Source organism: Nannospalax galili, unplaced genomic scaffold (assembly GCF_000622305.1).
Source record: "Nannospalax galili isolate Female #2095 unplaced genomic scaffold, S.galili_v1.0 scaffold1871, whole genome shotgun sequence".
NCBI classification, from domain to species: domain Eukaryota; kingdom Metazoa; phylum Chordata; class Mammalia; order Rodentia; family Spalacidae; genus Nannospalax; species Nannospalax galili.
In genome coordinates this window covers 667,495-692,832 of record NW_008330293.1, presented here as the reverse complement: position 1 = coordinate 692,832, position 25,338 = coordinate 667,495, and the positions used below count along the sequence as shown (strand labels likewise).

The window sequence follows — 25,338 nt, the reverse complement described above, 5'->3', positions numbered from 1 at the left end:
CAAAAAATTATAATAGACATATAGAATTGTGAACTTACATTCTTAAATACAATTACATTGTTTTATTTTATTTTTATTTTATGTGTATGAGTGAATTGCTTGCATGTGTGTGAGTACACCCGTGTCATGCAATGCCGAGGAGGTCAGAAGAAGGCTTCAGATTCCCCTGGAACTGGAGTTATCAACAGTTGTTAGCTGCCGTGTGGGTGCTGGGAACCAAATCTGGATCCTCTGCAAGAGCAGTCAGTGCTCTTAACCACTGAGCCATCTCTCCATCCTCATAATTACATATTTTTAGTTTAAGAATTAGATCAGTTTAGTTTAAAGTAGTTTTTAACCTTCCAAACTATGATTTCTATCTCTAGAAGTTCAAACTGTCTTTCCACATATCATCTGCAGGGCACCAGTAAAGACTCGCCAGGACAGTGGAAGAGTGATAGGAAAAGAACGGAAAACCTCTTGGTGCCTGGGGATGACACAGGACCATGTGTGGAGCCGAGACAATAGCTGACCCTTGGGGAAGGTAAGAAGTCCATTCTAGAGAGTCAGTCCCAGTCAGCACTCTGCTTTCTAATTGTAGCTCTTCTAGGATGGGTTTTGTGAGTGCTGGGAATCAAGCCCAGGACTCATACTCTAAAGGCACATTATCAAGAAAAAGTCACTAAGAAGGCCATTGCATAATCGGATAAGAGAGACCCATCCCAACAGATGAACAGCGCTCAACACAGAAATATGAAAAGCAGCATGTTTCTTCAACCAGCAGCAATTTTGATCTTCCTTTTATTTATTTATTTATTTATTTATTTATTTATTTTATTTTATTTTATTTATTTATTTGTTTTTTGGTCTTTTTGAGACAGTGTCTCCCTGTAGCCCCAGCTGTCCTAGAACTCACTATGTAGACCAGGCTGGCCTTGAACTCACAGAGATCTGCCTGCCTCTGCCTCCCGGGTGCTGGGATTAAAGGCATGCCCTACCATGCCCAGCGATCTTCCTTTTCAAAATCAATTCTTGATTAGCATACAAACAAATGTGTGTCATTGTGATACCTTCCTACATATTTATCACTGTACTTTGTTATGAATAAGTAGCAAAAATTGTTCACACTAATTGTAAATAAAATCGAAGTATTTCATGTGTACGCACTTTCACACTCACAAACATTCATACATTCATACTTAAATCCACACCATACAATATCAATTAAATTTTTTATTTACCTCTTCATCACCACAAACTGTACCATCAGCTACATAGGCGAGATCTTCTTCTCCGTGTATTTTTATGTGTGCAGATATGCACACCTTACCCCCTAAGTAAGTGTACTGGACATCAAAATCCTTTCTATGCACAAGTTTTGCACTGCTCCAGTGACAAACTATCTTCCCACAAAAGAGAGAACTGGGAAATAAAGCAGAAGAGTTACCATGTAGGAACATAATGTATTAAGTCAATAACGGCTAAAACTATAAGGATAAGGGTAAAGGTAACTCAAAACCTCAGGACAATATCAAACTGTTGGGGGCATGCACCATATTACAAGGTGAAATATGTGACCTCACTGTAAACAGTAGGTGCATCTCGCCTTTGCCTGTATTTTCAGAGCTTTTCATAGGCTACACATCACACACGGAAAGTGTATAGTTCCCTCAGTACATACGTAGAATTACAGCGTCCACGACAGTTTCCAAATTTGTCATTTTGCATATTTACTTCTTGTGAACACTGATAATTAGAACCCTTAGCATCTGAAAAGAAGAACTTCTGGTTAGTCATGCTAAAAAGAAAAATGTAATTTAAAACACTTAAAAGAGTAGGAAATTAGTACTGAGAGAGCTGGTGTCATATACTATTAAGATTAGGTGCTGTCTGTGGTCTATACAGAAGGAGACAGGGAAGGAATCGGCTAAAAACTGCTCAGAATGCAAAGATTTGTATTGTGGTGCAGCAATTGTTGGAAGGACAGTCCTCCTTCTCTAAAAGCATATTCACACTGTCTGCTCCTATTCTGCACATCCTCAACTTCGACGTGTTATATGGTTTCATTTTACAGTTACTTGGTCTTTTACCTTTTGACATAGAGCAAATTTGTTTTGATTTGTAATTTTATTTTCAAATGTGAGTGTAGATCAACATTTTCAGTATGATTACAAGATCAACTTGTGACTTAAAATGACTGCGAATGTGGAGGGGGCATTAACAGGGGAAGGGGGAGAAAGAGAAGGTTAGGGAGAGACAAGTGGAAGGAGGTAAATCATACTAAGGCTATTTGAAGAAGACATAGGGAAATATTTTATAAGATCATCTAAAAACACATATACTATATATCTGTATGTGCTCGTGTGTAACTAAAGGCTATCTAACAAAGATCTCAGTGTCGGGCAAGGGAAACCTCCCTTTAAATTGTTAGTCAGGATAGTCCAAGAGACTCCTAAAACAATATAGGCTGTTGCCATAGCCTTTGGTTATTTCCCAGAACTTGCTGAAGACACTACACGCTTCAAAAACTGAGCTGAGAATAACCTGGAAGCTTTCCTCTAAGAAAATAAGATCTCATAGAGCTGTCAGCTGCCAAGGGAGAAAGCCAAGCAATGGCAGTTTCTGCCTGTAAAACCTACGAACAACAGCAAACTGGCCCCGACAACATATCTGCAATGGTGCAAAAGTGACGCTTTTGTCTTGAGGGTAACCAACAGCTGTCTAGTTGGACTTAAGACCCCCTCAGTAGGAGGGACTTCACTCATGGCACTATAAACATGGCATAGCACACGTGGCTGGAGGAGTCACAGCCCCTAGTGGAGAGTCCACTATCATCACTTCCCTAAGCCAATGCAGCTTGTTAATGTGTTCTAAATATTTATCCTGATGGTCACAGGTCAATGTAGCTCTTGCCACTTATCAAAGAAGCCAGTGTGGATGGGAGAAATATTACAAGGTCCCAACACTAGACAAAGAATTACAGAAAACCAATGGCTGCTGAAGGAAGGACAATCAGTTTCCTTCAGGGAAGAGCTCCTTGATGGGGTATTCAATCCCAAGTGGTCAGTCCTAGACTCGATACATTATATACATGCATACACACACACACAGACACATACACACACACATAGAAATAATCACAGAAGAGGTCACAAAATTGAGAAGTAGGGTGATGTAGAGGTTGAGGGGTGATGAGGGCAGGGTGAGGGTGCTGTCAATACAGTGCTCATATGTACAACTGCCAAAAAAATAAAACAGAGTTTAAAAACTAAAACTGAAAAGTAACCCCTGAAAAAAGGTGCATGGAGTACATTTTCCAAAGAGCTCTGCGCACTGTCTGTCTGGGTCGCGGCAGATTCCTTTGTAACAAAAGGCCGTCCCATTATTGCAGGGTTCTAGGTCCGCAGCTTGAGTGTCAGGCACGCAGTATTCAGATGATCCGTTGCAGAACTCTGGGAAATCACATAGGTCTTTACTTTTCCTACATAATTTTCCTCTTTCAGCTATCTATGAGACAAAAAACAGACATGTATTTGTCAGACTAAGCCAGGTTTTATTGCCCTGAATGTTGGGAGACAATGAATGGCTTTACTGCTTTGAACTATCATACAATATGAACTAAAAGGGGTATGAAAGATGCAGTGATATATCCACACCGCAGAGGGAGAAAGCTTGGTTGAGAATTGTCAGGAAAAGCAAGGACATTCAAAAGACATGCAGAATGAAAACCACAAAGCCACATTCACCCTCCACTTCCTCTTCTGTGCGTTTGTTCTCCTTTGCTTGTCCACTCATTAAGATACAACATACGGGGCTGGAGAGATAGCTCAGCAGTTAAGAGCACTGACTGCTCTTGCAGAGGACCCGGGTTTGATTCCCAGCACCCACATGGCGGGAATCCAAAGCCCTCCTCTGACCTCCGCGGCATTGCACGACACGGGTACACTCACATACATGCAGGTAATACACTTGTGCATGTAAAATAAAAATAATAAATGAAATATTTTTAAAAAAGATACAACATACATAGCTATAATTGAACACTGATCGTTTTTAATGGCCTAAAGGAAGAAGGACGCACTGGCTATGAGCATCCTCATCACAGTAAGCAGGGCAGTTCTGTTTACTGCTGTCTTTCCTATCTTTGCACGTGGACTTTGATCTAAACCAAAAATGTTTTGGAAAACATTCTTGGATCAAATTTCTAAATACTTGACAAGGTCTGGTAGAGGTTCTCCTGACAGAGAAAACAGCGAGCCTTTTGTACTCATGACAAATATTAATGAGAACAGGTTACACCACCTTTGCGTAAACCAGATTCTCTGCCATTGTACACAGTGAATTCAGTGTGCACTGATATAATACATCTAGTCGTCACCACCGAAGCCTTCCGAAATTACCTGAGCTGTGACTCCTCATATGAAACAATGACCTTTTCAGAAAATCTTAGTCTCCACGGTGCTTGACTTAGAGACAGAGGCTAAGACAAGAGCTCCTGTGGGAGGAAAAGGAGGAAGGACTACCGCCCAGATGTGGGCACTCTAGGTAGGCCTTTCCATGCACAAACCTTGGCAACAAATAGCCTTGGCTTTCATCATAGGACTTTTGAGTAAACCGTCAGGCCGCCTGCTGCATTTTCCTGGCTCCTCTGCATTCATTTGTTTTCTGTGATTTTCAGAATGAGAGGTTTTTTCATCTCTTTGTTAGCACATTATGTGAACACCAGGTGTGGGCGACATGTTTACTTCTCATTTTATTCTAAGTCATTTGATCCTGAGAAGCCACACACCCAGGCACGCCTAAGAATTGACAGCACAGAAGTAAATTTGAACAATACTCCATGCAATAGTTGGAGATGTCTTTGGGACAGAGTTAAACATACAGTAAAAAGCATGAGAACTAAGAAAGAGACCCCAGGGAGCCCGGGGATGCTGGCCTCAAAGTCAGAGAAAGAAGAAAATAACCGTAATGCTTGCTCCGTGGAGATATAACACGTATCCTCTAAAACCACGCTCCAGATATTCAGAGGTGATGAAGAATGTGAACGAAAGAAAGCTTTCCAAAGAAATTATGCATTAGAATATCTGAAAGATGTTTCCAAAAGAGACAATAAAAGGAGCTACCGCAGTCCCTGAAAGGCACTCGCGGTGTGTGGAGCCTTACCAAGCATGATCTTTTGTCACAGCAGGGCCCCGTGCCACACTCCGCAGACTTAATCAGAGTACAGTCCTTGGGGTCACAGCAGTTCACATGAGTGCATGTCTGAGAGCAAATACAATCAAGTTAAACACAAGAATTTAAAATCAGACATATGGTCTTGTTTCTTTTCAAAATACATGTGCATTTCATGATGAGTTCAGGCTGGTTTATTAAGCAGCGTCTAATAATCACACCCTTATCAACAACAGATCTTGTTGCATCAATATTTTTAAAACCTGCTAACAGATATCATAAAACAATAATTTAAACTTTTTGATTTATTTTTATTTTATGTGTATGAGTGTTTTTCCTGCATGTATGTTAAGTGTACCTATGTCTTGCAAAGCCCACAGAGGCCAGAAAAGGGCACTGGGTTCCCTGGAACCGGAGTTACAAACAGTTGTTAGCCCCATGTGGGTTCTGGGAATCAAACCCAGATCCTCTGGAGGAACAGCTAGTGCTCTTATCTGTTGAGTCATCTCTCAGTCCATAAACACAATAATTGAGGGAAAGCTAATAGAATTGTTTGGGTGGCCTTAGCCCAGAATAGTACTATAGTTGGCCTAGATGGCAGTCAGATCTACTATCAATGGAAAATGCAGATTGCCTGCTTGTACCAGAGTTAGTTACTGGAAGGCACAGGCTTACGGATCCTACTCTTACAAGTTCTGGCATGTCTCAGAATTGCAGGCATTCCTGCACTATGACAAAGCGGGTTGTCACTAGGTAAAGGATGACCTTCGTGGCCTGCTGACATGATTGCTTTGCTCCGTCTGTTGACTGAACAAGTGAGATGTGTGATGGACGACACCTGCTGCACTTAGAAAAATGGATCTGGTGTGGTAGAGGATACTTACAAGAACTCTACAGACAAGACATTTGATTGAAACAAGCATCCTCCTCTGGTTTGTTTTTGGTATATTTGATTCTGATGGGTTCAAGTTTGGGAGGCTGCTGTAAGGAGGACACATCTGGTTCTTCATTGTGCCCTTCTGACAGTCATCAAAACCTGGCTGCACTGCATCCTCTGGAGGTTCTAACACGTTCGTCTGCAGAAATCTCTTGCACATCCAATAGTCTACAGTTGGAGTTTTTACTCAAACACAAACAGAACCAAACACGCATTCAGCAGATCTGACATCCAAAACTGTTAATTCCACACTGAGATTAAATAAATCCATTTGGAGGTGACAGTAAGTCATAGTAAACGCCCACAACTTTGGTCAATTTTTGAAACTGAGAATGAGCAACGACGGTAGCATTAAGTCTGACCTATGCTGCCTGCTCATGTATCGCTCAGTATCTCTACATAGCAAGCTGCAACTTAACTTAATCTGCAAACTACAACCTGTTTAGAGTTCACTTTTTAAACAAATCTGGTTTTCAGCCAATGATAGCCATTGAGCATTGGCCGGTCACAAACTGGCAACTGTTGAGATGACCCTGATGGAAGACAAATGCCTCCCCGCAGCAGAGCGGTCAGGGGTGGATGCCACCCGTGTGGCTTTGCCCTCCCCATCCACTTTCTGTCTCTACTGCCATTTGCTCGCAAGGCTGGCCAGGGCTCTCGGAAGTCCTCCTGCCCTAGCGGCTCCAACATCCTTAGTTGCCCTTTCCAAAATAAGCTCTGCCAAATTTAATTTGTGTCAGGTTCTTCTAAGAGATGGACAAAGTTAAAGAACAAAACAGAATTTTTAAAAATATTTTATTTATTATTTTTTTATTTTATGAGTGTATTGCCTGCATGTATGTGAGTGCATCCGTGTTGTGCAATGCTGCAGAGGTCAGAAGAAGGCTTCGGATTCCCCTGGAACTGGAGTTAAGGACGACTTGTAGCTGCCATGTGCGTGCTAGGAATCGAACCTGGGTCCTCTGCAAAAGCAGTCAGTGCTCTTAACCACTGAGCAATCTCTCCAGCCCCCCAAATAGAATTTTTAAAGAAAAATATTTAAACAAGGATTCACAAGTTTTCATCACACACACACACACACACACACACACACACACCCCAAGTTAGTGGCCTTAAAATGTAGCAATCAAATGTATCCATACCAACACAAGGAGAAACATCTACAATAAAAAGGTTTCAAGTAAGAAAAGGGGGGTTTCCTCACTACCAAGATAAAGCTGAAGTTATCAACAGAGGCCAGATGAAAATTTTAACAAAGAATCACTAGACAGTTTTGGGGTTGTTTTGGGGTTAGGATGGAGGGGAGACAAAGGATGAATGACTGTGGATGTGAGCACCCTTGTTGGGCTCGTTCTATCATCGAAGATGAAAATGTACAAATCAGTAACTTTCTCCATATGCCAATTCTGGGAAGCTGAGTTAATATAAACCATATTTCCATAAATACAGTGAGTGAATTCAGGAAATAAAGTGCTGATGACAACATACTTAATATCTTTGTATGTCAGTTGCCATTTCAGAGAAGTCGAGGAATGATCTAGGCGATGATTAGATTACAAATGCCACCAAAGTTCACAATCTGGCTACTAATAATGATGACTGTTTAATCCATGCTAACTTTATCCATAATTTATATTTGCAAATTCAAAATCATCAGTTGTGTGTCACAAACTCTCACAGTCTCCCACGTTACATGAAACCAAATCTATATTTCAAGGTAAACATCAGATATTAGCAAATTCCTAAAATAAACTTTTAAAATAAATAATGACAATCTTGGTTGTATTCTAAGGTTAGTCATAAAGAACTTTTTGCTGTAGCTTTGCAGCAGTCTCACCATGTACCCCAGGCTGTCCTGGAATTGCCAGCCCCCTTGCTTCAATACTGGAACATTCAGGTGAGTGTATCCCCCATCCCCAGCTCTCTCCCTTAGACAGTTGATAAAGTAGTTCCTCATCTTCAAAACCATGTCTTCCTCTTTAATATCACATTTAAATCTACAAGACTATATGAGAAATGTAGACCAAATGTCTGGATAAGCTGGAGACATTTGTGACTCACCTCTGCTGGGCCACAGTCACACTCCTCTGGAACCTCCAATTTGTTGTTGCCACAAGTTGCCATTTGGGGCTGGGCAACAACTTTTAACACTTGCTGCTGCTGCTGCTGAAGGCATTCAGACTCAGGCTGTGAAGCCAGCTGCTTATATTCGCTCATGCTGCAGCTGCTAAAAATCTTTATACCATGGGAATGTCTAAAACAAAATTAATACCCCTCAGATAAATGAAATAAAATTGTTTCCAAGTAAGACTCTAATAAAATGCATGAATTCTGATGACTTACCTTAGAGAAGAGCCCTGGAGAAGAGAGGAGGATCTCTCATTTTAATGCAGGTCGTAATGAAAGCAGTGAGTTCATCTCTACTATAACTTGTTATAATGCACACAGAAAGCAGACTTAAAGTGGTAAGGCAGCACTAAGCAGTGCGTGGCACTCACAGGAAGACACTGGGTTCTTTTCAAGATAGTTATTACTCTAAGAAGTTCAAATGAGCATGAAGAAGATGGAACAAGCCAGAGAATTTAAGTGGAAAATTTTAAAGAATCAAAGATGATTATGTTGTTGGTAACAAAAATTAGTGCAATATTTTGACACAGAAGGAAATAAAAAAAAATCATTGAATTTTGGAGCTGGACAGATGGCTCAGCAGTTAAGAACACTGGTTGTTCTTGCAGAAGATCCAGTTCAAATCCCAACACCCACATGACAGCTAACAACTGTCCGTTAACTCCAGTTCCAGGGGAACTGACAGCCTCTTCTGTCCTCCATGGGCATTGCTGACATGGGTGCACTTACCTATATGCAGGCAATACACGCATTCACATAAAAAATAATAAATAAATAAATAATTTTTTTAAAAAATGTGCAAGTCTTTGATTCATTTTATTTTTCAACTCTTTGCTTGGTTTGTTTCTGTCCTTCTGGAACAGTGATCTCTCTATATTGCCCAAGCTGGTCTATGAGCCTCAATGGATTCTTCTACTTCAGCCTCTTGAGTCCTTAGACTACAAGTTCATGATGCCAATCCAGCACCTAAATTTCTATACATTTAAGTGCACAATTTTGTGAGTCTTCTGTTTAATTCTGTAACAAACTCCAGTTTTGCTCAATAATAAAATATAATCCAAGAAAAAAATTTCCTTCTTGAAAGCAGGAATGATGAACTCCCCAGATGGCTGAGCAGGAAAAGCATCTACCACCAAGCCTGACAGCCTGGGTTTGATCCCGGGAACCCACACAATGTGGAGGAGAGAAGTGACTCCCTAAAGCTGTCCTCTAACCTCTGCATATGCAAGTGCACCCACACTCATACGCACAATAATTAAAATAGTAATAAATACAAAATAAAATTTTAAAAGGAGGGGCTGGAGAGATGGCTCAGCAGTGAAAAATCACTGGCTGCTCTTGCAGAAGACCCAGGTTTGGTTCCCAGCACCCACATGGTGGCTCGCAACTGTTCCTGGCTCCAGTTCCAGATGAACACATAGGTACATGCGTATATGCAGGCAAAACACTCATACAGATAAAATAATCAAATAACAGTTAAAAACTAAAACAGTGAGATGATAGCACTGTGTCCTAATTTTTGTACGTTAGCATGTATACCTTACATATATGCGAATCCTATCACACTCCTTTCAAAATCACTTGCTTTTTACAAGGGAGCTGGGAATTCAAACTCTGATCCTCGTGGCGGCACACCAAGCAGCCTCACCCAGTGAATCATCTCCCCAGGTCCATCTACTCGGCTTAAGGTCTCAATGTGCTCCTTCTATTTTTCCCCAACCTAGCCACTTCATGCAAGCATTTCATCAGGGAATGGCCTTACATTGTTATGTTTAATTAGTGTTTTCCACTTTGCAATATATGCTAGATTTTTGTGTTTTGTTTTCCTAGGTTTTTGGAGGAGACTAAGAACCGGCACTTCTGATTTAAGGCTTTTCCACCTGGCTTTCATCTTCTCGCTCCCACTCCTCCCTCTGCAAGAAGCTGTCACGTTCGGGCTCCTTCAAGGTACTGCTCCCTCCTGCTCCCCTCCTCTGGTTGCTCCTCCGAGAGTCACCCGTTAACATGACTAGGACTGCACCTTCATCATAAGCTACTCTTTTCACCCCAGGACATCTCTCAAAATAATCTGTGCATAATTTCAATTCTCTTCCATTAGCGGAAGTGTTGTATGGTATGGACCACTTATCCTTGACTTCCAATCTCTATAACTTACGTACCTGCAGAGTTGAAATTCCAACACATGACTCAGAGTAAATTGGATTTAACAAATACAGTTTTACAAGTTTCTCCAGATTGTCTCACTCCCCGATAGTTTCAATAGTACTAAATTCCAATACACAAAAGCATTTGAATGACTTCTCAGAGTCCTTCACTCTCAATATGAATGAACTGCTGTCAATTCCTATGGAGCCTTCATCTCCGTCAGAGAACTGTGCTTCAGCTCTCGTTAACATACTCTATGTCCACTTTGTGGACGGTTGTTACTATCCATGCTGCAAAGTTGATTAAATTGTATGCTGTTGCATCTGTTATAAAATCCTGTCTTCCAATTCAGCAAACCTTCAAGTTCTGCCTCACACCAATGTCTGACCCCTCATTCCCCCGAATCATTCTTCTGCCTCACTGTGCTTTACCTGTTTTCCCTGTGCCTAAAATATTCTTCCTTACCATCCCAGTCATTTATATTTTCTTTTTTAGTTCCCTTTACTTGTCTCCACAGCAGTGCACACTACAGAATCACCTCACTCCCAGGTCTGCTGAACTTTTGAGCTTTTCGATATTTCAGTATCATTTCACATTCTACCTTAGAAAGTATATGAATAATTCTAACAAGACTCCAGCAAATCCCATAACATCCCCATCAATATCAACTCCTTATACTCACTGTTAAGCACATTTTCTGTGATATCCTAAACTCATTCTCTTTAATGCTTCTTAAGCAATTGCATATGTATTTATTTAAAATATTCTCACTCAAATTTCATTGTGAGAAAGTGTGTGTCAAACATACTACAAATATATTCCAAGAAAAGCACCTTACATTGCTTCAGGATTCATTATGCATGTGCTTCCAGGGCAGAAGCAGTTGTAGACATCGTCGTACGTCAAGCCCAGGTGAATTCCAAGCAGCTGTGCCAGAACAACAGCCAACGCCTCGATAGTTAATGTCCTCAAATGCTAAGTGGAGGAAGAGAACAGAACTGTTGTTGAGTCATTCCTGGTCTTTTCATTACTCACGAGATTTGCTTGGCAATGACACTAAATTAAAATGCAAATGCAGGAAAATGTTTTACCAAAGCTATTTTGTTGGGAATGTTAAAAAACGGACAATTTCTTTATTCTTTGTAAATGATAATGTTTTAGTCCAAATGACATTGACATGTTACTGAATAAAATTCAATTAAGTATCAAAAAAATATTTTGGAAGAACAATTTCAGTAACTTATTTTTCAAGACAAAATTAGAAAAACATTACAGACCATGACGTCTTAGTTTAGCCCTCCAATCAATTTTGACTTCAGAAATTCTTTGAGCAAAGATTCAAGTTATTTCTCTAAAAGCAGGATACAACGATTTGCCATCCTTGTTTGTTCCAATACCTAACAGCCAAGCTTCTTCGTAATACCTATAGCTTTGTGAACTCCTGCGCATCGCAGGGCGAACGCATCAGCCCTGCTTCCACCCTGGCTTCTCTCCATGGCCCTACATATTTAAGCTTTCCTAAGGGTGGGTTCATTTTCTTAAATCGCTGGAATTGTAACTACTGTCAACCTGATGGGATTTAGACTTGCTGTGGAAATAAACCTCTGGGCTCCTCTGTGAAGAACTAAGTAGTTTAGGTTAAGGTGGAAAGACCCATCTGAAATGTGGGCAGCACCATTCCATGGAATAGGGAAGATAGAAACTAAAATAAAAGAAACAGAAAATTTATGACTGAAATTATAATAGATAGATTTAAACAAAGAGAAGACAAGCTGGGCATTGGCAATCACATGTCTCTGTTTCCTGACTGTGGAGGCAACATGATCAGTTGCCTCAAGCTCCTCCTGTGACTTCCCCACCATAATGGACTATACCCTCACACTGTGGCCAAGTAGAACCTTCTCTAAGTTGCTATTGTCAAGTTATTGCTGCTTGATTACAGCATTAAGTAACTAATACATCATCCATTGTTTAATTGTACCACAATTTGATTACAGACACAGTTGCTAAGAAGCACACTGGTTACTTGTAAATTGTTACAGCTGTGAACCAAGCTACTGTGAATCTTTACATGCATGTTTTGCACATATGTTTATTCTTTTCAATTCAGTTGAGTCAACAGCAAGGACCACTGATGGCTCCTATGTGAAGAGTAGGCCAATTACTCAAAACTGTCTTCCAAATCGACTCTGCCATTTTTCAGTCAAGTCAGGGATGAACAACAATTCCTATTTTTTGACATCACAGGGATGCGGCTCTGTTGGTGTTCTGGGGCTCCAGTAGATACTGCCTGGGAGTGGTGAGGTGCTCTCTCATTTTGTTACTGATCTCAGTAGTTTCCTCAGTAGAGGAAACATTATTTCTTCTGCATAGGCATGCAATGATAACAACAGATAACTCGGCATTGTGTGAATGTTCTTTCTGAAAGTATTTTCTTTTATTCTTAGTTTACTGAGATCTTGAAATTGCTTATGTGTACTACAGAATCATACGAGATTTCTTCCCTCACCTACAAGATGTTAAATTCTGAGCAATGAGCCAGAATTAGGCATCTGTAATAAATCCCACAAATAATTTTCAAGAAGATAGAAACTAAAATAAAAGAAACAGAAAATTTATGACTGAAATTATAATAGATAGATTTAAAAGAACAATCATAAACATGATCAAAAAATTCAACAAATTTAAAGAACACACATATAAACAAATCAAAGAACTAAAAGAATTAGGGATAAAATTCTGGCTGAATTCACAGTAATATTGAAGGAAATTTAGGATGAAATGAAGAAGTGAAAAACTCAATAAGCAACATGAAATGACAGGAGAAAGCCTCACCAATAGAATGAATGAAATGGAAAACAGAGTATCTGTTGGGGACCTCTGTTGTGTAAAGTAGAAGTTTCTCCATGTCCGGATAGCTCACGAGCTCAGAGACTCCTTTCACAGCAGGGTGCCTTCCCGGCATTTTTCCTGACTCCTTTGTGAAGTAGCAGCCACAGGAATGTAGCCTCCGGCTGTGTAACTATTAGGCTTTCCTGTGTGATTTTCAAGCAGTTTGGCAGCCTGGCGGGAGCCCATTTCCACACGCAAATGAGGCCTATCAGCTAAAGCCTTTTACCACCACCTCCACAGTATAAGTATCCTAGTTCCCTCTCAATTATTGAAGGAGCTGGATCACTAGGGGCAAGGAACTGGATCACGGAGACTTGGAGCCACACAGAGCCATTGAATAAAGAGCTGTAACACTAAGTCTGACTGAGCTGAGTCTTGTCTCACTGTCTACGATCCAGCCTTCCCAGGAAGAGCTGTCTTTCCGTCACCGACTCATGGATCCCAGCTTTAGCCGCCTCACACTCTCCCGCGTGATCCAGCGGCTGGTGGATTTCGCATCTTGACGAAAGTACACGGGTGAAATTAGGGCGGGACTCGGCTGGGCAAAGCCCCAGCAGCAGAGAGCCACGGAAGACGCAGGGAAGCAGCGGAGAAGCAGAGACCCGCTGCTACAACAGAGACGCGGAGCCGCAGTGCTGCGAGACCTTCAGCACCTCAGTGGCGGACAGCGATGCGGGACGCAGTCAGGCCCACCGTGCCGCTTCCAGGGCGCGCAGAGAGCCCCGCGCGCCCCATAAGTATCAAGATTGGAAAACACAGTTGAAGAACTGGACTGCTCAAGCAAAGAATGTGAGAAATTGAAATAAAAAAACTACAGAAATGTAATATGCAGAAAATGTGGGACACCATGAAAAGACCAAATTTATACATCATAGGCAGAGGAAGGAGAAGAATCTCGGGTAAAGGGCACTGAACAGATTTTCAACAGGATTATAGAAGAAAATTTCTCCAAATTAAGGAAAGACATACACCTACAAATACGAGAAGCACATACACCACCAGACAGACAGGACCAGGAAAGAAATGTCCTGCAGGGTATCATAGTAAAAACACTAAACATACAGAACAAAGATAGAATACTAAAAGCTGTAAGAGATAAACAACAAGTCACATATAAAGGAAAACCCATCAGGATCACAGCTGACTTTTCAATGCAAGCTATGAAAGCCAGAAGAGCCTGGACCAAAGTATTCCAGTTATAAATGATCATAGATGCCAACTCAGATACTTTACCCAGAAAAAATATCTATTATAGTTGAATGGGAAGGAAAAAAATCTTCCATGACACCAATTCATATCCACAAAATGAGTCCTTCAGAGAAAACAAAGGACTGAAGCAATCAAAAGGATGGAAAAAGGAACGACTGTACCCCAGAGGCAACAGAAATTACGTGAAAGTATAATTGTGGAAACACGAAATTAGACCAAGAATGCAAACAGAAATTAAAATGTTAGCAATTAATACACATCTTTCAATAATAAATTCAATTATCTGAACTCCCCAGTCAATGACACAGGCTAGTGAAAGGGATTAAAAAGCAAAATCCATCTTTTTTTATCTGTAAGAAGCTCATCTCACCTTCAAGGCTAGATACTAACTTAAGGTGAAAGGACAGAAAAAAAATATTCCAAGCAAATGACACTAAGAAACAAGCATGGGCTGCCATTCTAATATGTGACAAAATAGACTTCAAACTAATCAGAAGAAATAAAAAGGATCACTTCATTCTGATCAAAGGCACCACTGAGCAAGAAGATATCACAATCATGAACATATATGCACCAAATTCTGGTTTATCCAATTTCAAAAAATCACCACTACAGGACCTTAAGACACAGATTAAACCCAACTCAGTAATACTGGGGACTTCAGTACCCCACTATCTCCATTAGACAGGATAAATGGACAAAGAATAAAGAGACATCTGAATTAAATGATACCACACATCAAATGGACCCAACAGGCATGAATATTCCACCCAAGCACCAAAGAATACACTTTCTATACAGCACGCCATGGAACTTTCTCAAAAACTGACTACATACTGAGGCACAAAACAAATCTCAACAAATACAAAAAAACTGAAATAATTCCATGCACTTTATCAGACCACAGTGCAATAAAGCTTAAGATCAACACCAAGTTTGTACCCACACAAACTCATGGCTATCAAACAACAAACTCCAGAATGATGAGTGGAATTCATGGAACTAAATGAAAAGAATAACACAACAAAACAAAATCTTTGGGACACTAAAAGCAGTCCTAAGAGGTAAGTTTATAATTCTAAGAGCCTACATTAAAAAACAAAAACAAAAGGAAAACAAATAAATGACTTAACACTCCAACTCAAGACTCTGGAAAGGCAAGAACAAATGGAACCCAACCCAGCAGACGGGAAGAAATAACAAAAATCTGAGCAGAAATGAATGAAATATAAACACAGCAATACAAAGAATCAATGAATCTAAGAGCTAGACCCTACTGCTGAAGACAGGACATACTTGGGATACAGGACTTAGAGAAATGGATCAGAAGCTGACCTGGAAGCCTTCTACCTGAAGTTTAGCTCTCATAATGCTAGATGATAATATGCAAACTGTTAAGGGAGAAAATCAATGAACGGTCTACCCTAGCCCTAAAGCCCAATAACCACGACAACTGGCACAACAAACTACCTCTACTGGTACAGTAGTGGCACGGTTATCTGGGGGGTAATCAACAGCCATCTAACTAGACCTAAAGTCTTCTCAATAGGAGTGAACTCATGGGTAGCACTGTAAATTCAGTCAAATGCACATGGCTGGAGAAGGGATAGATCCTCAAGAAAACCCTGCCTCTCTCTCTAGACAAATGAAATTTCTTACCATATGCTAAATATGTATCCTTATATTTACAGACAAGTGCAATGTATACCACTCATCAAAGAAGCTTTTTTTTTTTTTTGCAACAGATGGAGGCTATTGCAGAATTCTACAACTGGTTGGATACAGAGACTATACATCAGAGAGATGTCCAGTCCTAGGTGACACATCTACAGTTGAACTTCTACACCTAAGGTTCATGGAACATAGTGGAATGAGGCATAGAGAGAAAACTAATGCATCCCTCAACTTTCACCAGTGAAGCTTCTTTATACAACAGAATGTGATGCATACAGAAGGCCAAAACTGACTAAGTTTTAAAGAATAAGAGACTACAGAGTGTGTGTGTGCCTATATAGGGCTCCTAAACTAAAGCTCACCTACCCACGATTCAGAAACTATTGCGGAAGAGAGGGCAGAAATATTGTAAGAAACAGGGCTGTCCATGACATAGGGAAGTAGAGGCTTTTAGATCAGAGGAAGCTTGCCTCAAGCACAGGACTCATGCCAACTCAATCAGACAAGGGCCCAGAGTAAAGCAAGTGAGATGAGTGGCAAATTGGCCTTTGACTGAGAACTATTGGAAACTGGTTACTACTGGGTGAGAGAGAGTAGACCTTACTTATGATCTCTACATAGGCTCACTAGACTCCAGTGGATGAATTTTCCCTGAAGGACATCTGGGTACAAATGCTCAGTAAGACTTAATATGTATGCCTGGATACATGAGTTTCTGGTGGGGGTTGGAGGGAGCATGAACTGGGGAGGGGGTCTAAAGTTTTTTTGTTTTTGTTTTTGTCTTTTTGAGACAGGGTTACCCTGTAGCCCCAGCTGGCCTGGAACTCACAGAGATCTGCCTGCCTCTGCCTCCCGAGTGCTGGGACTAAAGGTGTGTGCCACCACGACCAGCAAGGGGATCTAAATTTGATTAAAAACTTGTATGAAATGTACAAAAACTCAATAAAAATTTTTTTTTAAAAGGAAGATTATCCACCATGATCAAATAAGCTTTATTCCAAAGATGCGGGGATGGTTCAATATACATAAGTCAATAAATGTTATAAATCATAAAAATGGACTCAAAGACAAATATCATATGATTATCTAAATAGACACCGTGCTGGATAGCTTTAGTGTCAACTTGACACACCTGGGTTGAGGAAGCCTCAATCGGGGAATTGCCTTTATTGGACTGGCCTGTGGCCATGTCTGAAGGGCATCTTCTTGATGAGTGATGTGTGAGAGGGCCCAGCCCACTGTGGGTGGTGCCACCCCTGGGCAGGTGGGCCTGTGTTGCATAAGAAAGAAGGCTGAGCAGGGGCCAGGGGAGCAAGCCAGTAAGCAGCATTCCTCCATGGCCTGTGTTCCGGCTCCTGCCTCCAGGTTCCTGCCCTGAGTTCCTACCTTGGGCTCCCTGATGAACTGTGACTTGGGAGATGTAAGCTGAATAAACCCTTTCCTTCGCAAGTTGGTAGTGGTCAGCGTGTTTTGTCACAGCAATGAAGAAACAAACCAGGACAGATACAGAAAAGGCCTTTGACAAAATTCAACATTCGTTTATTTTTAAAGTCCTAGAGGGGATTGGACTGGAGGGACTATACCTCAGCATAATTAAATACAACAAACCCATGGCCAACATCATTCTAAATAGAAAAAAAACACTGGAAGCATTCCCATTAAAATCAGACAGGGCTGTCCACTATCTCCACTCCATTTCAATATAGTGTTTGAAACTCTTGCCAGAGCAATAAGACAAGAGAATGAAATTAAAGGAGTATTAATCAGAAAAGGTCAAATTATGCCTATTTGCAGATGATATGACATTATATCTAAGAGATCCCAAAACTTCTGCCAGAAAACTCATAGAAATATTTAGCACTTTCAGTAAAGTGGTAGTTTACAAAACTATTCTACAAAAATCAGTAGCCTTTCTATACACCAATAACAAGCAATTGGAGAAAGAGTACAGGGAAACCCTCCCATTCACAATAGCCTCAAAAACAATCTCAGAATAAACATGACCAAAGACATTAAAGATCTGTACATTGAAAATTTTAAATCTTTAAAGAAAGAGATTGAGGAAGACACCACAAGATGGAAGGACTGCCCATGCTCATGAAGTAGAAGAATTAGTATTGTGAAAATGACCATCCTACCAAATCAATGTATAGATTCAGTGCAATCCAATCAAACCTCCATACATTCTTCACAGAAATTTAAAAAAAAAAAAGCGCATTCTAAAATTCAAGCGGAATCAAAAAGACCCCGGATAGCCAAAGCAATCCTGAGTCCAAAGAGCAATGCTAGGGGGATTACCATACCAGATCTCAAATTATATTACAGAGCTTCAGTCATCAAAACAGCACGTTAATGCTGGGCATGATGACACACACCTTTAATCCCAGCACTTGGGAGGCAGAGGCAGGCAGATCTCTGTGAGTTCAAGGCCAGTCTGGTCTACATAGTGGCTACATAGTAGCCAGCTGGGGCTACTGGCAGACCCTGTCTCAAAAAGACCAAAAGAAACCCCAGCATGTTAGTGGCACAAATATATAGACACATAAATACAGATCAATGGAATGTAGCGGAAGACCCAAACACGAGTACATGCAATTTCTGCCATGTGTTATTTGACAAAGGTACCAAGAACATGTTCACTGGAGGAACGACAGCATCTTCAACAAGTGGTGCTGGCAAAACTGGATCTCCACCTGTAAAAGACTGAAACTAGACCCTTATCAAATGGAGCAAAGACCTTAATGTGAAATCTGAAACCCTGAAAGTGTTAGAAGAAAACATAGGCAGTACCCTAGAAGATACATATGTAGGAAAGGACTTTCTAAATTGGGCATCAGCTCAGATTAAGGTCATCAACAAGTGGGGCCTCATTAAACTAAAAAGTTTCTGTACTGCAAAAAACAAACAAACAAAAAAAAAAACAAAAAAAAAAACAAAAACAAGAAATGAAGAGAAAACCCACACGGTGGGGGAAAATCATCACCAGTGACACATCTGACAGAAGACTGATATTCAGAATATAGAAAGAACTCAAAAAACAAGAATCAAGAAAACAATTGACTCGATTAAAAGTTGGGCTATGGATCTGAACAGAAAGTTCTTAAAAGAACAAATAAAGCAACAGAATGCATGAACTCCAGCGGGGGGGAGCACAGGAACATGCTTACGGGAAAGGGAGTATTAAGAGGACCAAGATGTTGTGTATGAAATATACAAAAATTCAATTAAAATATATTTAATAAAATTCTTCTTGCATACCGTTATAGAGAGGGTGATGTATTCAAAAAACTAAATGAATGTGATGCCACAAAACTAGTATATTTGGCAGAACAAATGTATAATTCATGTGATGAAGAAATTAAGAGTCTTTCAGACAAAAGTTCATTAGCAGTCACTGATCTACAGTAATTGCTTAGTGAATTATTAAGGTTTAAAAGAAAGTTCTAGAAAGTAATTTGAAAATTATAACATCCCCTAGCAAAGTTAAAAATGTGGACAAACTGTCATAATTTTGGTCTATGAATTCACTTTTATGTTTTGTATTATATTTAAAGAATGGAAATAAAGACAAAACTAAAAATGCATGTAGTGAGTGTTCAATACAAAAAATATGTTGTGCTGTTAGTTTAGAAACAAACTAAAGTCACCTTGGAAGAGGAAACATCAACTGAGGAATGGCCTCCACTGGGTATGTCTAGAAGACATTTTCTTGATTCTTAATTGGTATGGGAAGGTCCAACCAACTGTGTGCAGTGTCTCCTAGGAAGTAGGACTAGACTATAAACACAAAAGTTGCTGAGCAAGCCAAGAGGAAGCCAGCCAGTCACCAGCCTTCCTCCATGGTGTCTGCTTGAGTTCCTGTCTCAAGTTCCTGTGCTGAGTTCCTGCCTTGACTTCCCTTGAAAATATACTGTGAGCTGTAAGCCAAATAAACTCTTTTGTCCATGAGTTTCTTTGGGTCATGGAGTTTATCGCAGAAACAGAAAAGCAAACTAAAACATAAGCAATTTGTGATATCAATCATATATATAATCATATAGTTGATTATAGATGTATAAAGAGTAGGATTTGGTATATAACTCAAATTAAGCTTTATTATTTCATGATAAACTTGAATTTTAAAGATATTTCATACAAGTGCAATAGTAATAAAAATAATCTGTGGAATTCGCAGGTAAGGGAAGAGAGTGAAAGAATATCACCAAAGTTAATAAAACACAGAAGACAGACCAAGGAAATGAGAGACAAAAACATCTAAGATTACTATCACGTATCCTAAAAAGGGCAGAAAAATAACCTATGAGACAGTTAACAAAAGATTAACATTACATGTTCCCTACCGCCAATTCCTTTTAATGTAAGTGGATTAAACTCTAACCAAGGAATAGATCAGCAGAATGAGGTTTTAAAAACAGAATAGCTACATGTAAAAGAACGTTAAATTGGACCCTTATATTTTTCTACCTCTAAAAATTGGCTGAAAATGGGTTAAAACTCCTAGGCAGGAAGTACACAGATATAAAAGCAGAAGGCAACCAGGGACAAGATTTACGACACTGATTCCATCAAAATCTAAAGTCGCAGGAGGGAAACAAAACAAATGAGACTCTCACTGTCTGAACATCCCTGTTCCGCTGTGCAAGATCAAACCCAAGGAAAGACAACCACAAATAGGAATAGGACAAAATATTTGCAAATGACTTTTGATAAAAGATTAACCTAGGTTATAGAAAACCCAGAACTCAACAACAAAGCACTAAGCTACCTTAAAGACAGGAAAATACTTGAACAGAGATTTCTCCAAATACTAAAGTCCAACAAGTATATGAGCTGGCCGTCATCATTAATCACTGTGAGAACACAAATCAAAAGCAAAGTGGTAAGATGTCACACCCATTAGGATGCACCATCAACTAAAACAGAAGAGAAAATGAGTTTCAGTGAGAATGTGGCTAATAAATTGTAAACCAGCAGCAAAACCTCTATAGAAATTACATGATGGTCCTCAAAATAGTAATAATAAAACCGATTCATGATCCAGCAAGCTGACTTCTGGGTAGACAGCTGGTTAGTTGCCTGCACTACCATGTCTACAACAGCATCCCGCATAACAGCAAAGATGGACATAACCACGAGTCCATTGATAGAGGATGAAAAATGATGGCAAAGACTTACAACAGTGTTCAGTCATAAAACGGGAAAATTTTTACACATTATGGCCTAGACAAACCTTAAGGACATTATACAACATGAAGTCAGTCAGTCAGAGAAAGACACATGTAGAGTCTTTCATTTACATGAGAACTATAAAGTTGTTATAACAACAGAAGCAGAGAATAAGATTGGTACCTACTAGGGACAAAAGAGAAATTGTTTGATGAAGAGCTTCAGCTTTAAAAGGTGAAAAGCTCTTGACATTTATTTGACAATATTGTGTATGATTAACACTACAGAACTGTACCCTTAGAGTGGTTAAGATAAAAAATTTAGGTGTTTTCCTCAACAAAGCAAGCTCTTCTTGTGAGTTAAAAGTGAGTAAAAGCCTAAAAAAAATTAAATTTTTGCCAAAAATGTATGGTGGAGACATTATGCTTCTTTTTCCTTTATTGACATGGGCATAGACATTATAAACTCAATGTTATATTGAAGAGATGGGAATGACAGAATGCATACCACAGCAATTCCTGCAGAAAACTTTGGATTGCAGGCTGTCCCACGATACGTTGCTCCTATATAAGCAGGAAGGTCCATATACCTAGATTAAAATTTTTGTTATTATACATATTTCAAAATACTACTACCAATGACATTTAAAAATTGGGTTTCTGGAAGTTATCCAATTCTTTAAAAACATGAGACTATTATACATTTTGCTGTTAATTATTTATAAATTATAAAAACAATCAAATGGGATTTCCCCCATACTTCATATGATGTTAAGTTCTAAGGGATATTTAAGAGTCTAGTATCCCCCAAAATCAAGCCTCAGGATTCTCATCATTAGATGGAGATCGACTTTAAAATCTAAAAGTCAATGTTGTTTATTGTCAAGATTTTCATATAGTGAACACATCCTAAAAATGTGTACAAAATGTTGGGGTAGAGGGGAGAGAGAGGTGCACCAAGAAAATCAGAGGCAGTGTGCAGAAACTGTCCTCCACAAACTATTCCACCAGTGCTGCCTTCGAATTCCTGATCCTGGCCTTAGACTCAGCAGGAGGCATTGGTAGATGTGTAAGCTTATTCTATATTACTTTAAATTGTCACAACTGCACTTCTTATATTTATATGCAAAGCCAATAAGTAAAACAAGAATGTTGTCTTCAGAGACACAGGGCAAGAAGCTAAAGGCTGTGCTTCAGGTCAGTAAAGAAAACACAGGAAGTAGCCACAAGTGTGGCTAACCAGCAGGTCCACTTCAGTTCAGGTCAACCAGCAATAGAGGTAATGATTGCACTTTCATAACGTTCTTCTCGTGGCTGCAGCCCTTTCCCTGCAAGATCTTTATAAACTCAGAGGCCCCGTGTTCACCCCTGCTCACGCAGGAGCCTCTCCACAAGCTACTGACCTCACGGGGGAGCACAGCAGGATGGGTTCCATCCTGTGTGAGCAGATCTTATCTCTTCCATCTTGCTGGAATAGTATTCACCTCAATCTTTTTCAAAGTTGCCATAAAATTATATGCACATGATTTTGGTAGCTGACATATTAAACAATTTGATAAACCTTTGTAAATAAAGTACTCACAGCAGTAAGTATGTCATCTCATTAAGTTTTTGTAACCCATTTGCATTTTTCTGTTTCCATGACAAAAAATTTTGTAGCACTTCATCAGCATCCCCATTCGTTGAAATCTTATTTTTATCTGACCAGATTTCCAAAGACGTTAGCATTATCATCATTTTCAGCTGGGAAAACATCTAAAACGAGCAGATAGTCTGGTTGCCCATCATCGTCTGTACATGATGTTATCACATTCAACTTAGTGCTTGTGGAGATAACCCAACTCATTGATGGAAGCACTTGGTAGGAGTGCACATTCCATATAAACACAAAGTTGTTTACACAAACCATGTTAATGGATTAACATTAGTCTCTCATCTAAGTTAAAACAGAAGTACTCACAGTATTGATAAGACCAAAGATATGGACAACTTTCTGAGTTGCAGCTCCCATCTCAGAGCCCATGTAATCATACTGAAAGACAAATTTTATTTCTTAGTCACTATTATAAACGATTAAACAATAACATACTTATTTATACAGCTTTAAATATGGAAGTTAAAATAATGCAATACTCAACTGAAGAGGCAAAATAAACATTAAGTGCTTATTGTTTTTTAAACATAACTCTGGTGTGCTGGATAGCTTTAGTGCCAACTTGATACACCTGGGTTAAGGGAGCCTCAATTGGAGAATTGCCTCCATTTGACTGGCCTGTGGGCATGTCTGTGGGGGCATCTTCTTGACTGTTGAGTGATGTGGGAGGGCTCAGACCACTGTGGGTGGTGCCACCCCTGGGCAGGTGGGCCTGTGTTGTATGAGAAAGCAGGATGAGCAGGGACCAGGGAGCAAGCCAGTAAGCAGTGTTCCTCCATGGCCAGTGCTCCAGCTCCTGCCTCCAGGTTCCTGCCCTGAGTTCCTACCTTGGGTTCCCTGATAAACTATAACAAAGGAGATTTAAGATAAAATAAACCCTTTCCTCCCCAAGTTGGTATTGATCAGAGAGCATTTTGTCACAACAATGGAGAAACAAACTAGAACAGAAATTGGTACCAGAGAGTGGGGCACTGCTGTGATGCCCGACCTTGGTGTTTTTAGGGTTGTGGAAGCATTTGGAACTTTGGGCTAGAAAAGACTTTGAGAGCTTAGAGTTTGTTGCTGTGGAATTTGGAACAGTTACGCTGAAAGAGTTGTAGACAATGGAGGCCTGGCTTGTGAAGCTTCAAAGGGAAGCAGAGACCATCAGGACTGTCTGTGTGATATTTTGAATTGAATTGAGAATCTGTGTGTTCTGGTCTGCTGGGGCTGAAGAATCAGCTGTGATTAAGAAGAGACCAGAACCTGAAGCAAAATCTTTGCTTTACTGGGACAATTGATGATGCTTAGCTGGGGCTGAAAACTCATTTCTAAGTAACCAGAGACCAGCATCACCATGGAGAAATCTTCTAGGGAGTGTTTCTTCAGGGTCTGCACACAGAGGCTGTGGTCAAGAGTGGGCCCAGACCTCGATGTCTACCTGGAAGCAGGACTTGGTAATGTGTAAGAGTTTCTTGCACGTTTCTGGTGTTGAAAGCATGAAAGAGTCACAGAGAGCAGCTGAGGCTTGGCAATCTGAGAGGCCAGGAAAAGCCACTGGTGAAAGTGCAGCCTCAGTTGCAGTGAAGACCCCAGTATTGAAGGGATCATGGAGAGACTCTGAGGCCTTTGCACCCCAACAGGCAAGAAGAGGCCATCGGTGAAGATGCAGCCTAAGTTTCAGTGGAGACCTCAGCTTTTTGGAGATGCCTAGACCATGGGACGGCCACCAAGGACAGCAGTAGGTGTGGAATGGGGCTGACCTGGGTCTGTGAGATGAGCTGTGTGTGCTGTGGATGGCAGAGTCAGAGAAGTGGAGCTGCCAGAACCCTTTGGAGCCCAGAAGATCATGAATGAATCCCAGATGTCCAGCCTCGAGCTCCTTTGCTGAACTTTAATTTTACTTGGGTATGCCTGATTCTTCCCTTTGAAATAAGAACTTGTTTTCAATTTTAAAGAAACCCACAGTTAAGAGAACTTTAAAAGAGACTATGGACTTTTAAGGGTTTGGATTTTTTAAAGACTGTGGGACTTTTAAGGTTGTACTCTCTTATGTTGTAATAGTAACATCATATCTTGGGGACAAGAATTGGAAAGGTTATGGAAACAGTGAAGAGTTTGTGTGTCAAGTTGACAAGGGGTCGATTGTGTTAGATAGCTTTAGTGTCAAATTGACACACCTGGTTTGTGGGAGCCTCAACTGGGGAATTTCCTCCACTGGACTGGCCTGTGGCCATGTCTGTGAGGCATCTTCTTGCTTGCTGAGTGATGTGGGAGGGCCCAGCCCACTGTGTGTGGTGCCACCCCTGGGCAGGTGGACCTGTGTTACATAAGAAAGCAGGCTGAGCAGGGGCCGGGGAAGCAAGTCAGTAAGCAGTGTTCCTCCATGGCCAGTGCTCCAGCTC

General features: G+C 40.3%; 1 protein-coding gene across 1 annotated transcript in view; it reads right to left on the bottom strand.

Annotated features, from left to right (window-relative positions):
- The window catches only part of LOC103742334 (A disintegrin and metallopeptidase domain 3-like), a 78,603-nt gene that overhangs the window by 26,395 nt on the left and 26,870 nt on the right, over positions 1-25,338 (bottom strand). The window contains exons 6-15 of the mRNA XM_008843388.1: positions 23,978-24,016; positions 23,261-23,352; positions 22,883-23,055; positions 21,809-21,890; positions 11,199-11,335; positions 8,150-8,342; positions 5,143-5,241; positions 3,291-3,486; positions 1,661-1,748; positions 1,221-1,401 (exon numbers count right to left, since the gene is read on the bottom strand). Coding sequence (XP_008841610.1) covers positions 1,221-1,401; positions 1,661-1,748; positions 3,291-3,486; positions 5,143-5,241; positions 8,150-8,342; positions 11,199-11,335; positions 21,809-21,890; positions 22,883-23,055; positions 23,261-23,352; positions 23,978-24,016 — 1,280 coding nt within the window. The remainder of the gene's footprint in view (positions 1-1,220; positions 1,402-1,660; positions 1,749-3,290; positions 3,487-5,142; positions 5,242-8,149; positions 8,343-11,198; positions 11,336-21,808; positions 21,891-22,882; positions 23,056-23,260; positions 23,353-23,977; positions 24,017-25,338) is intronic.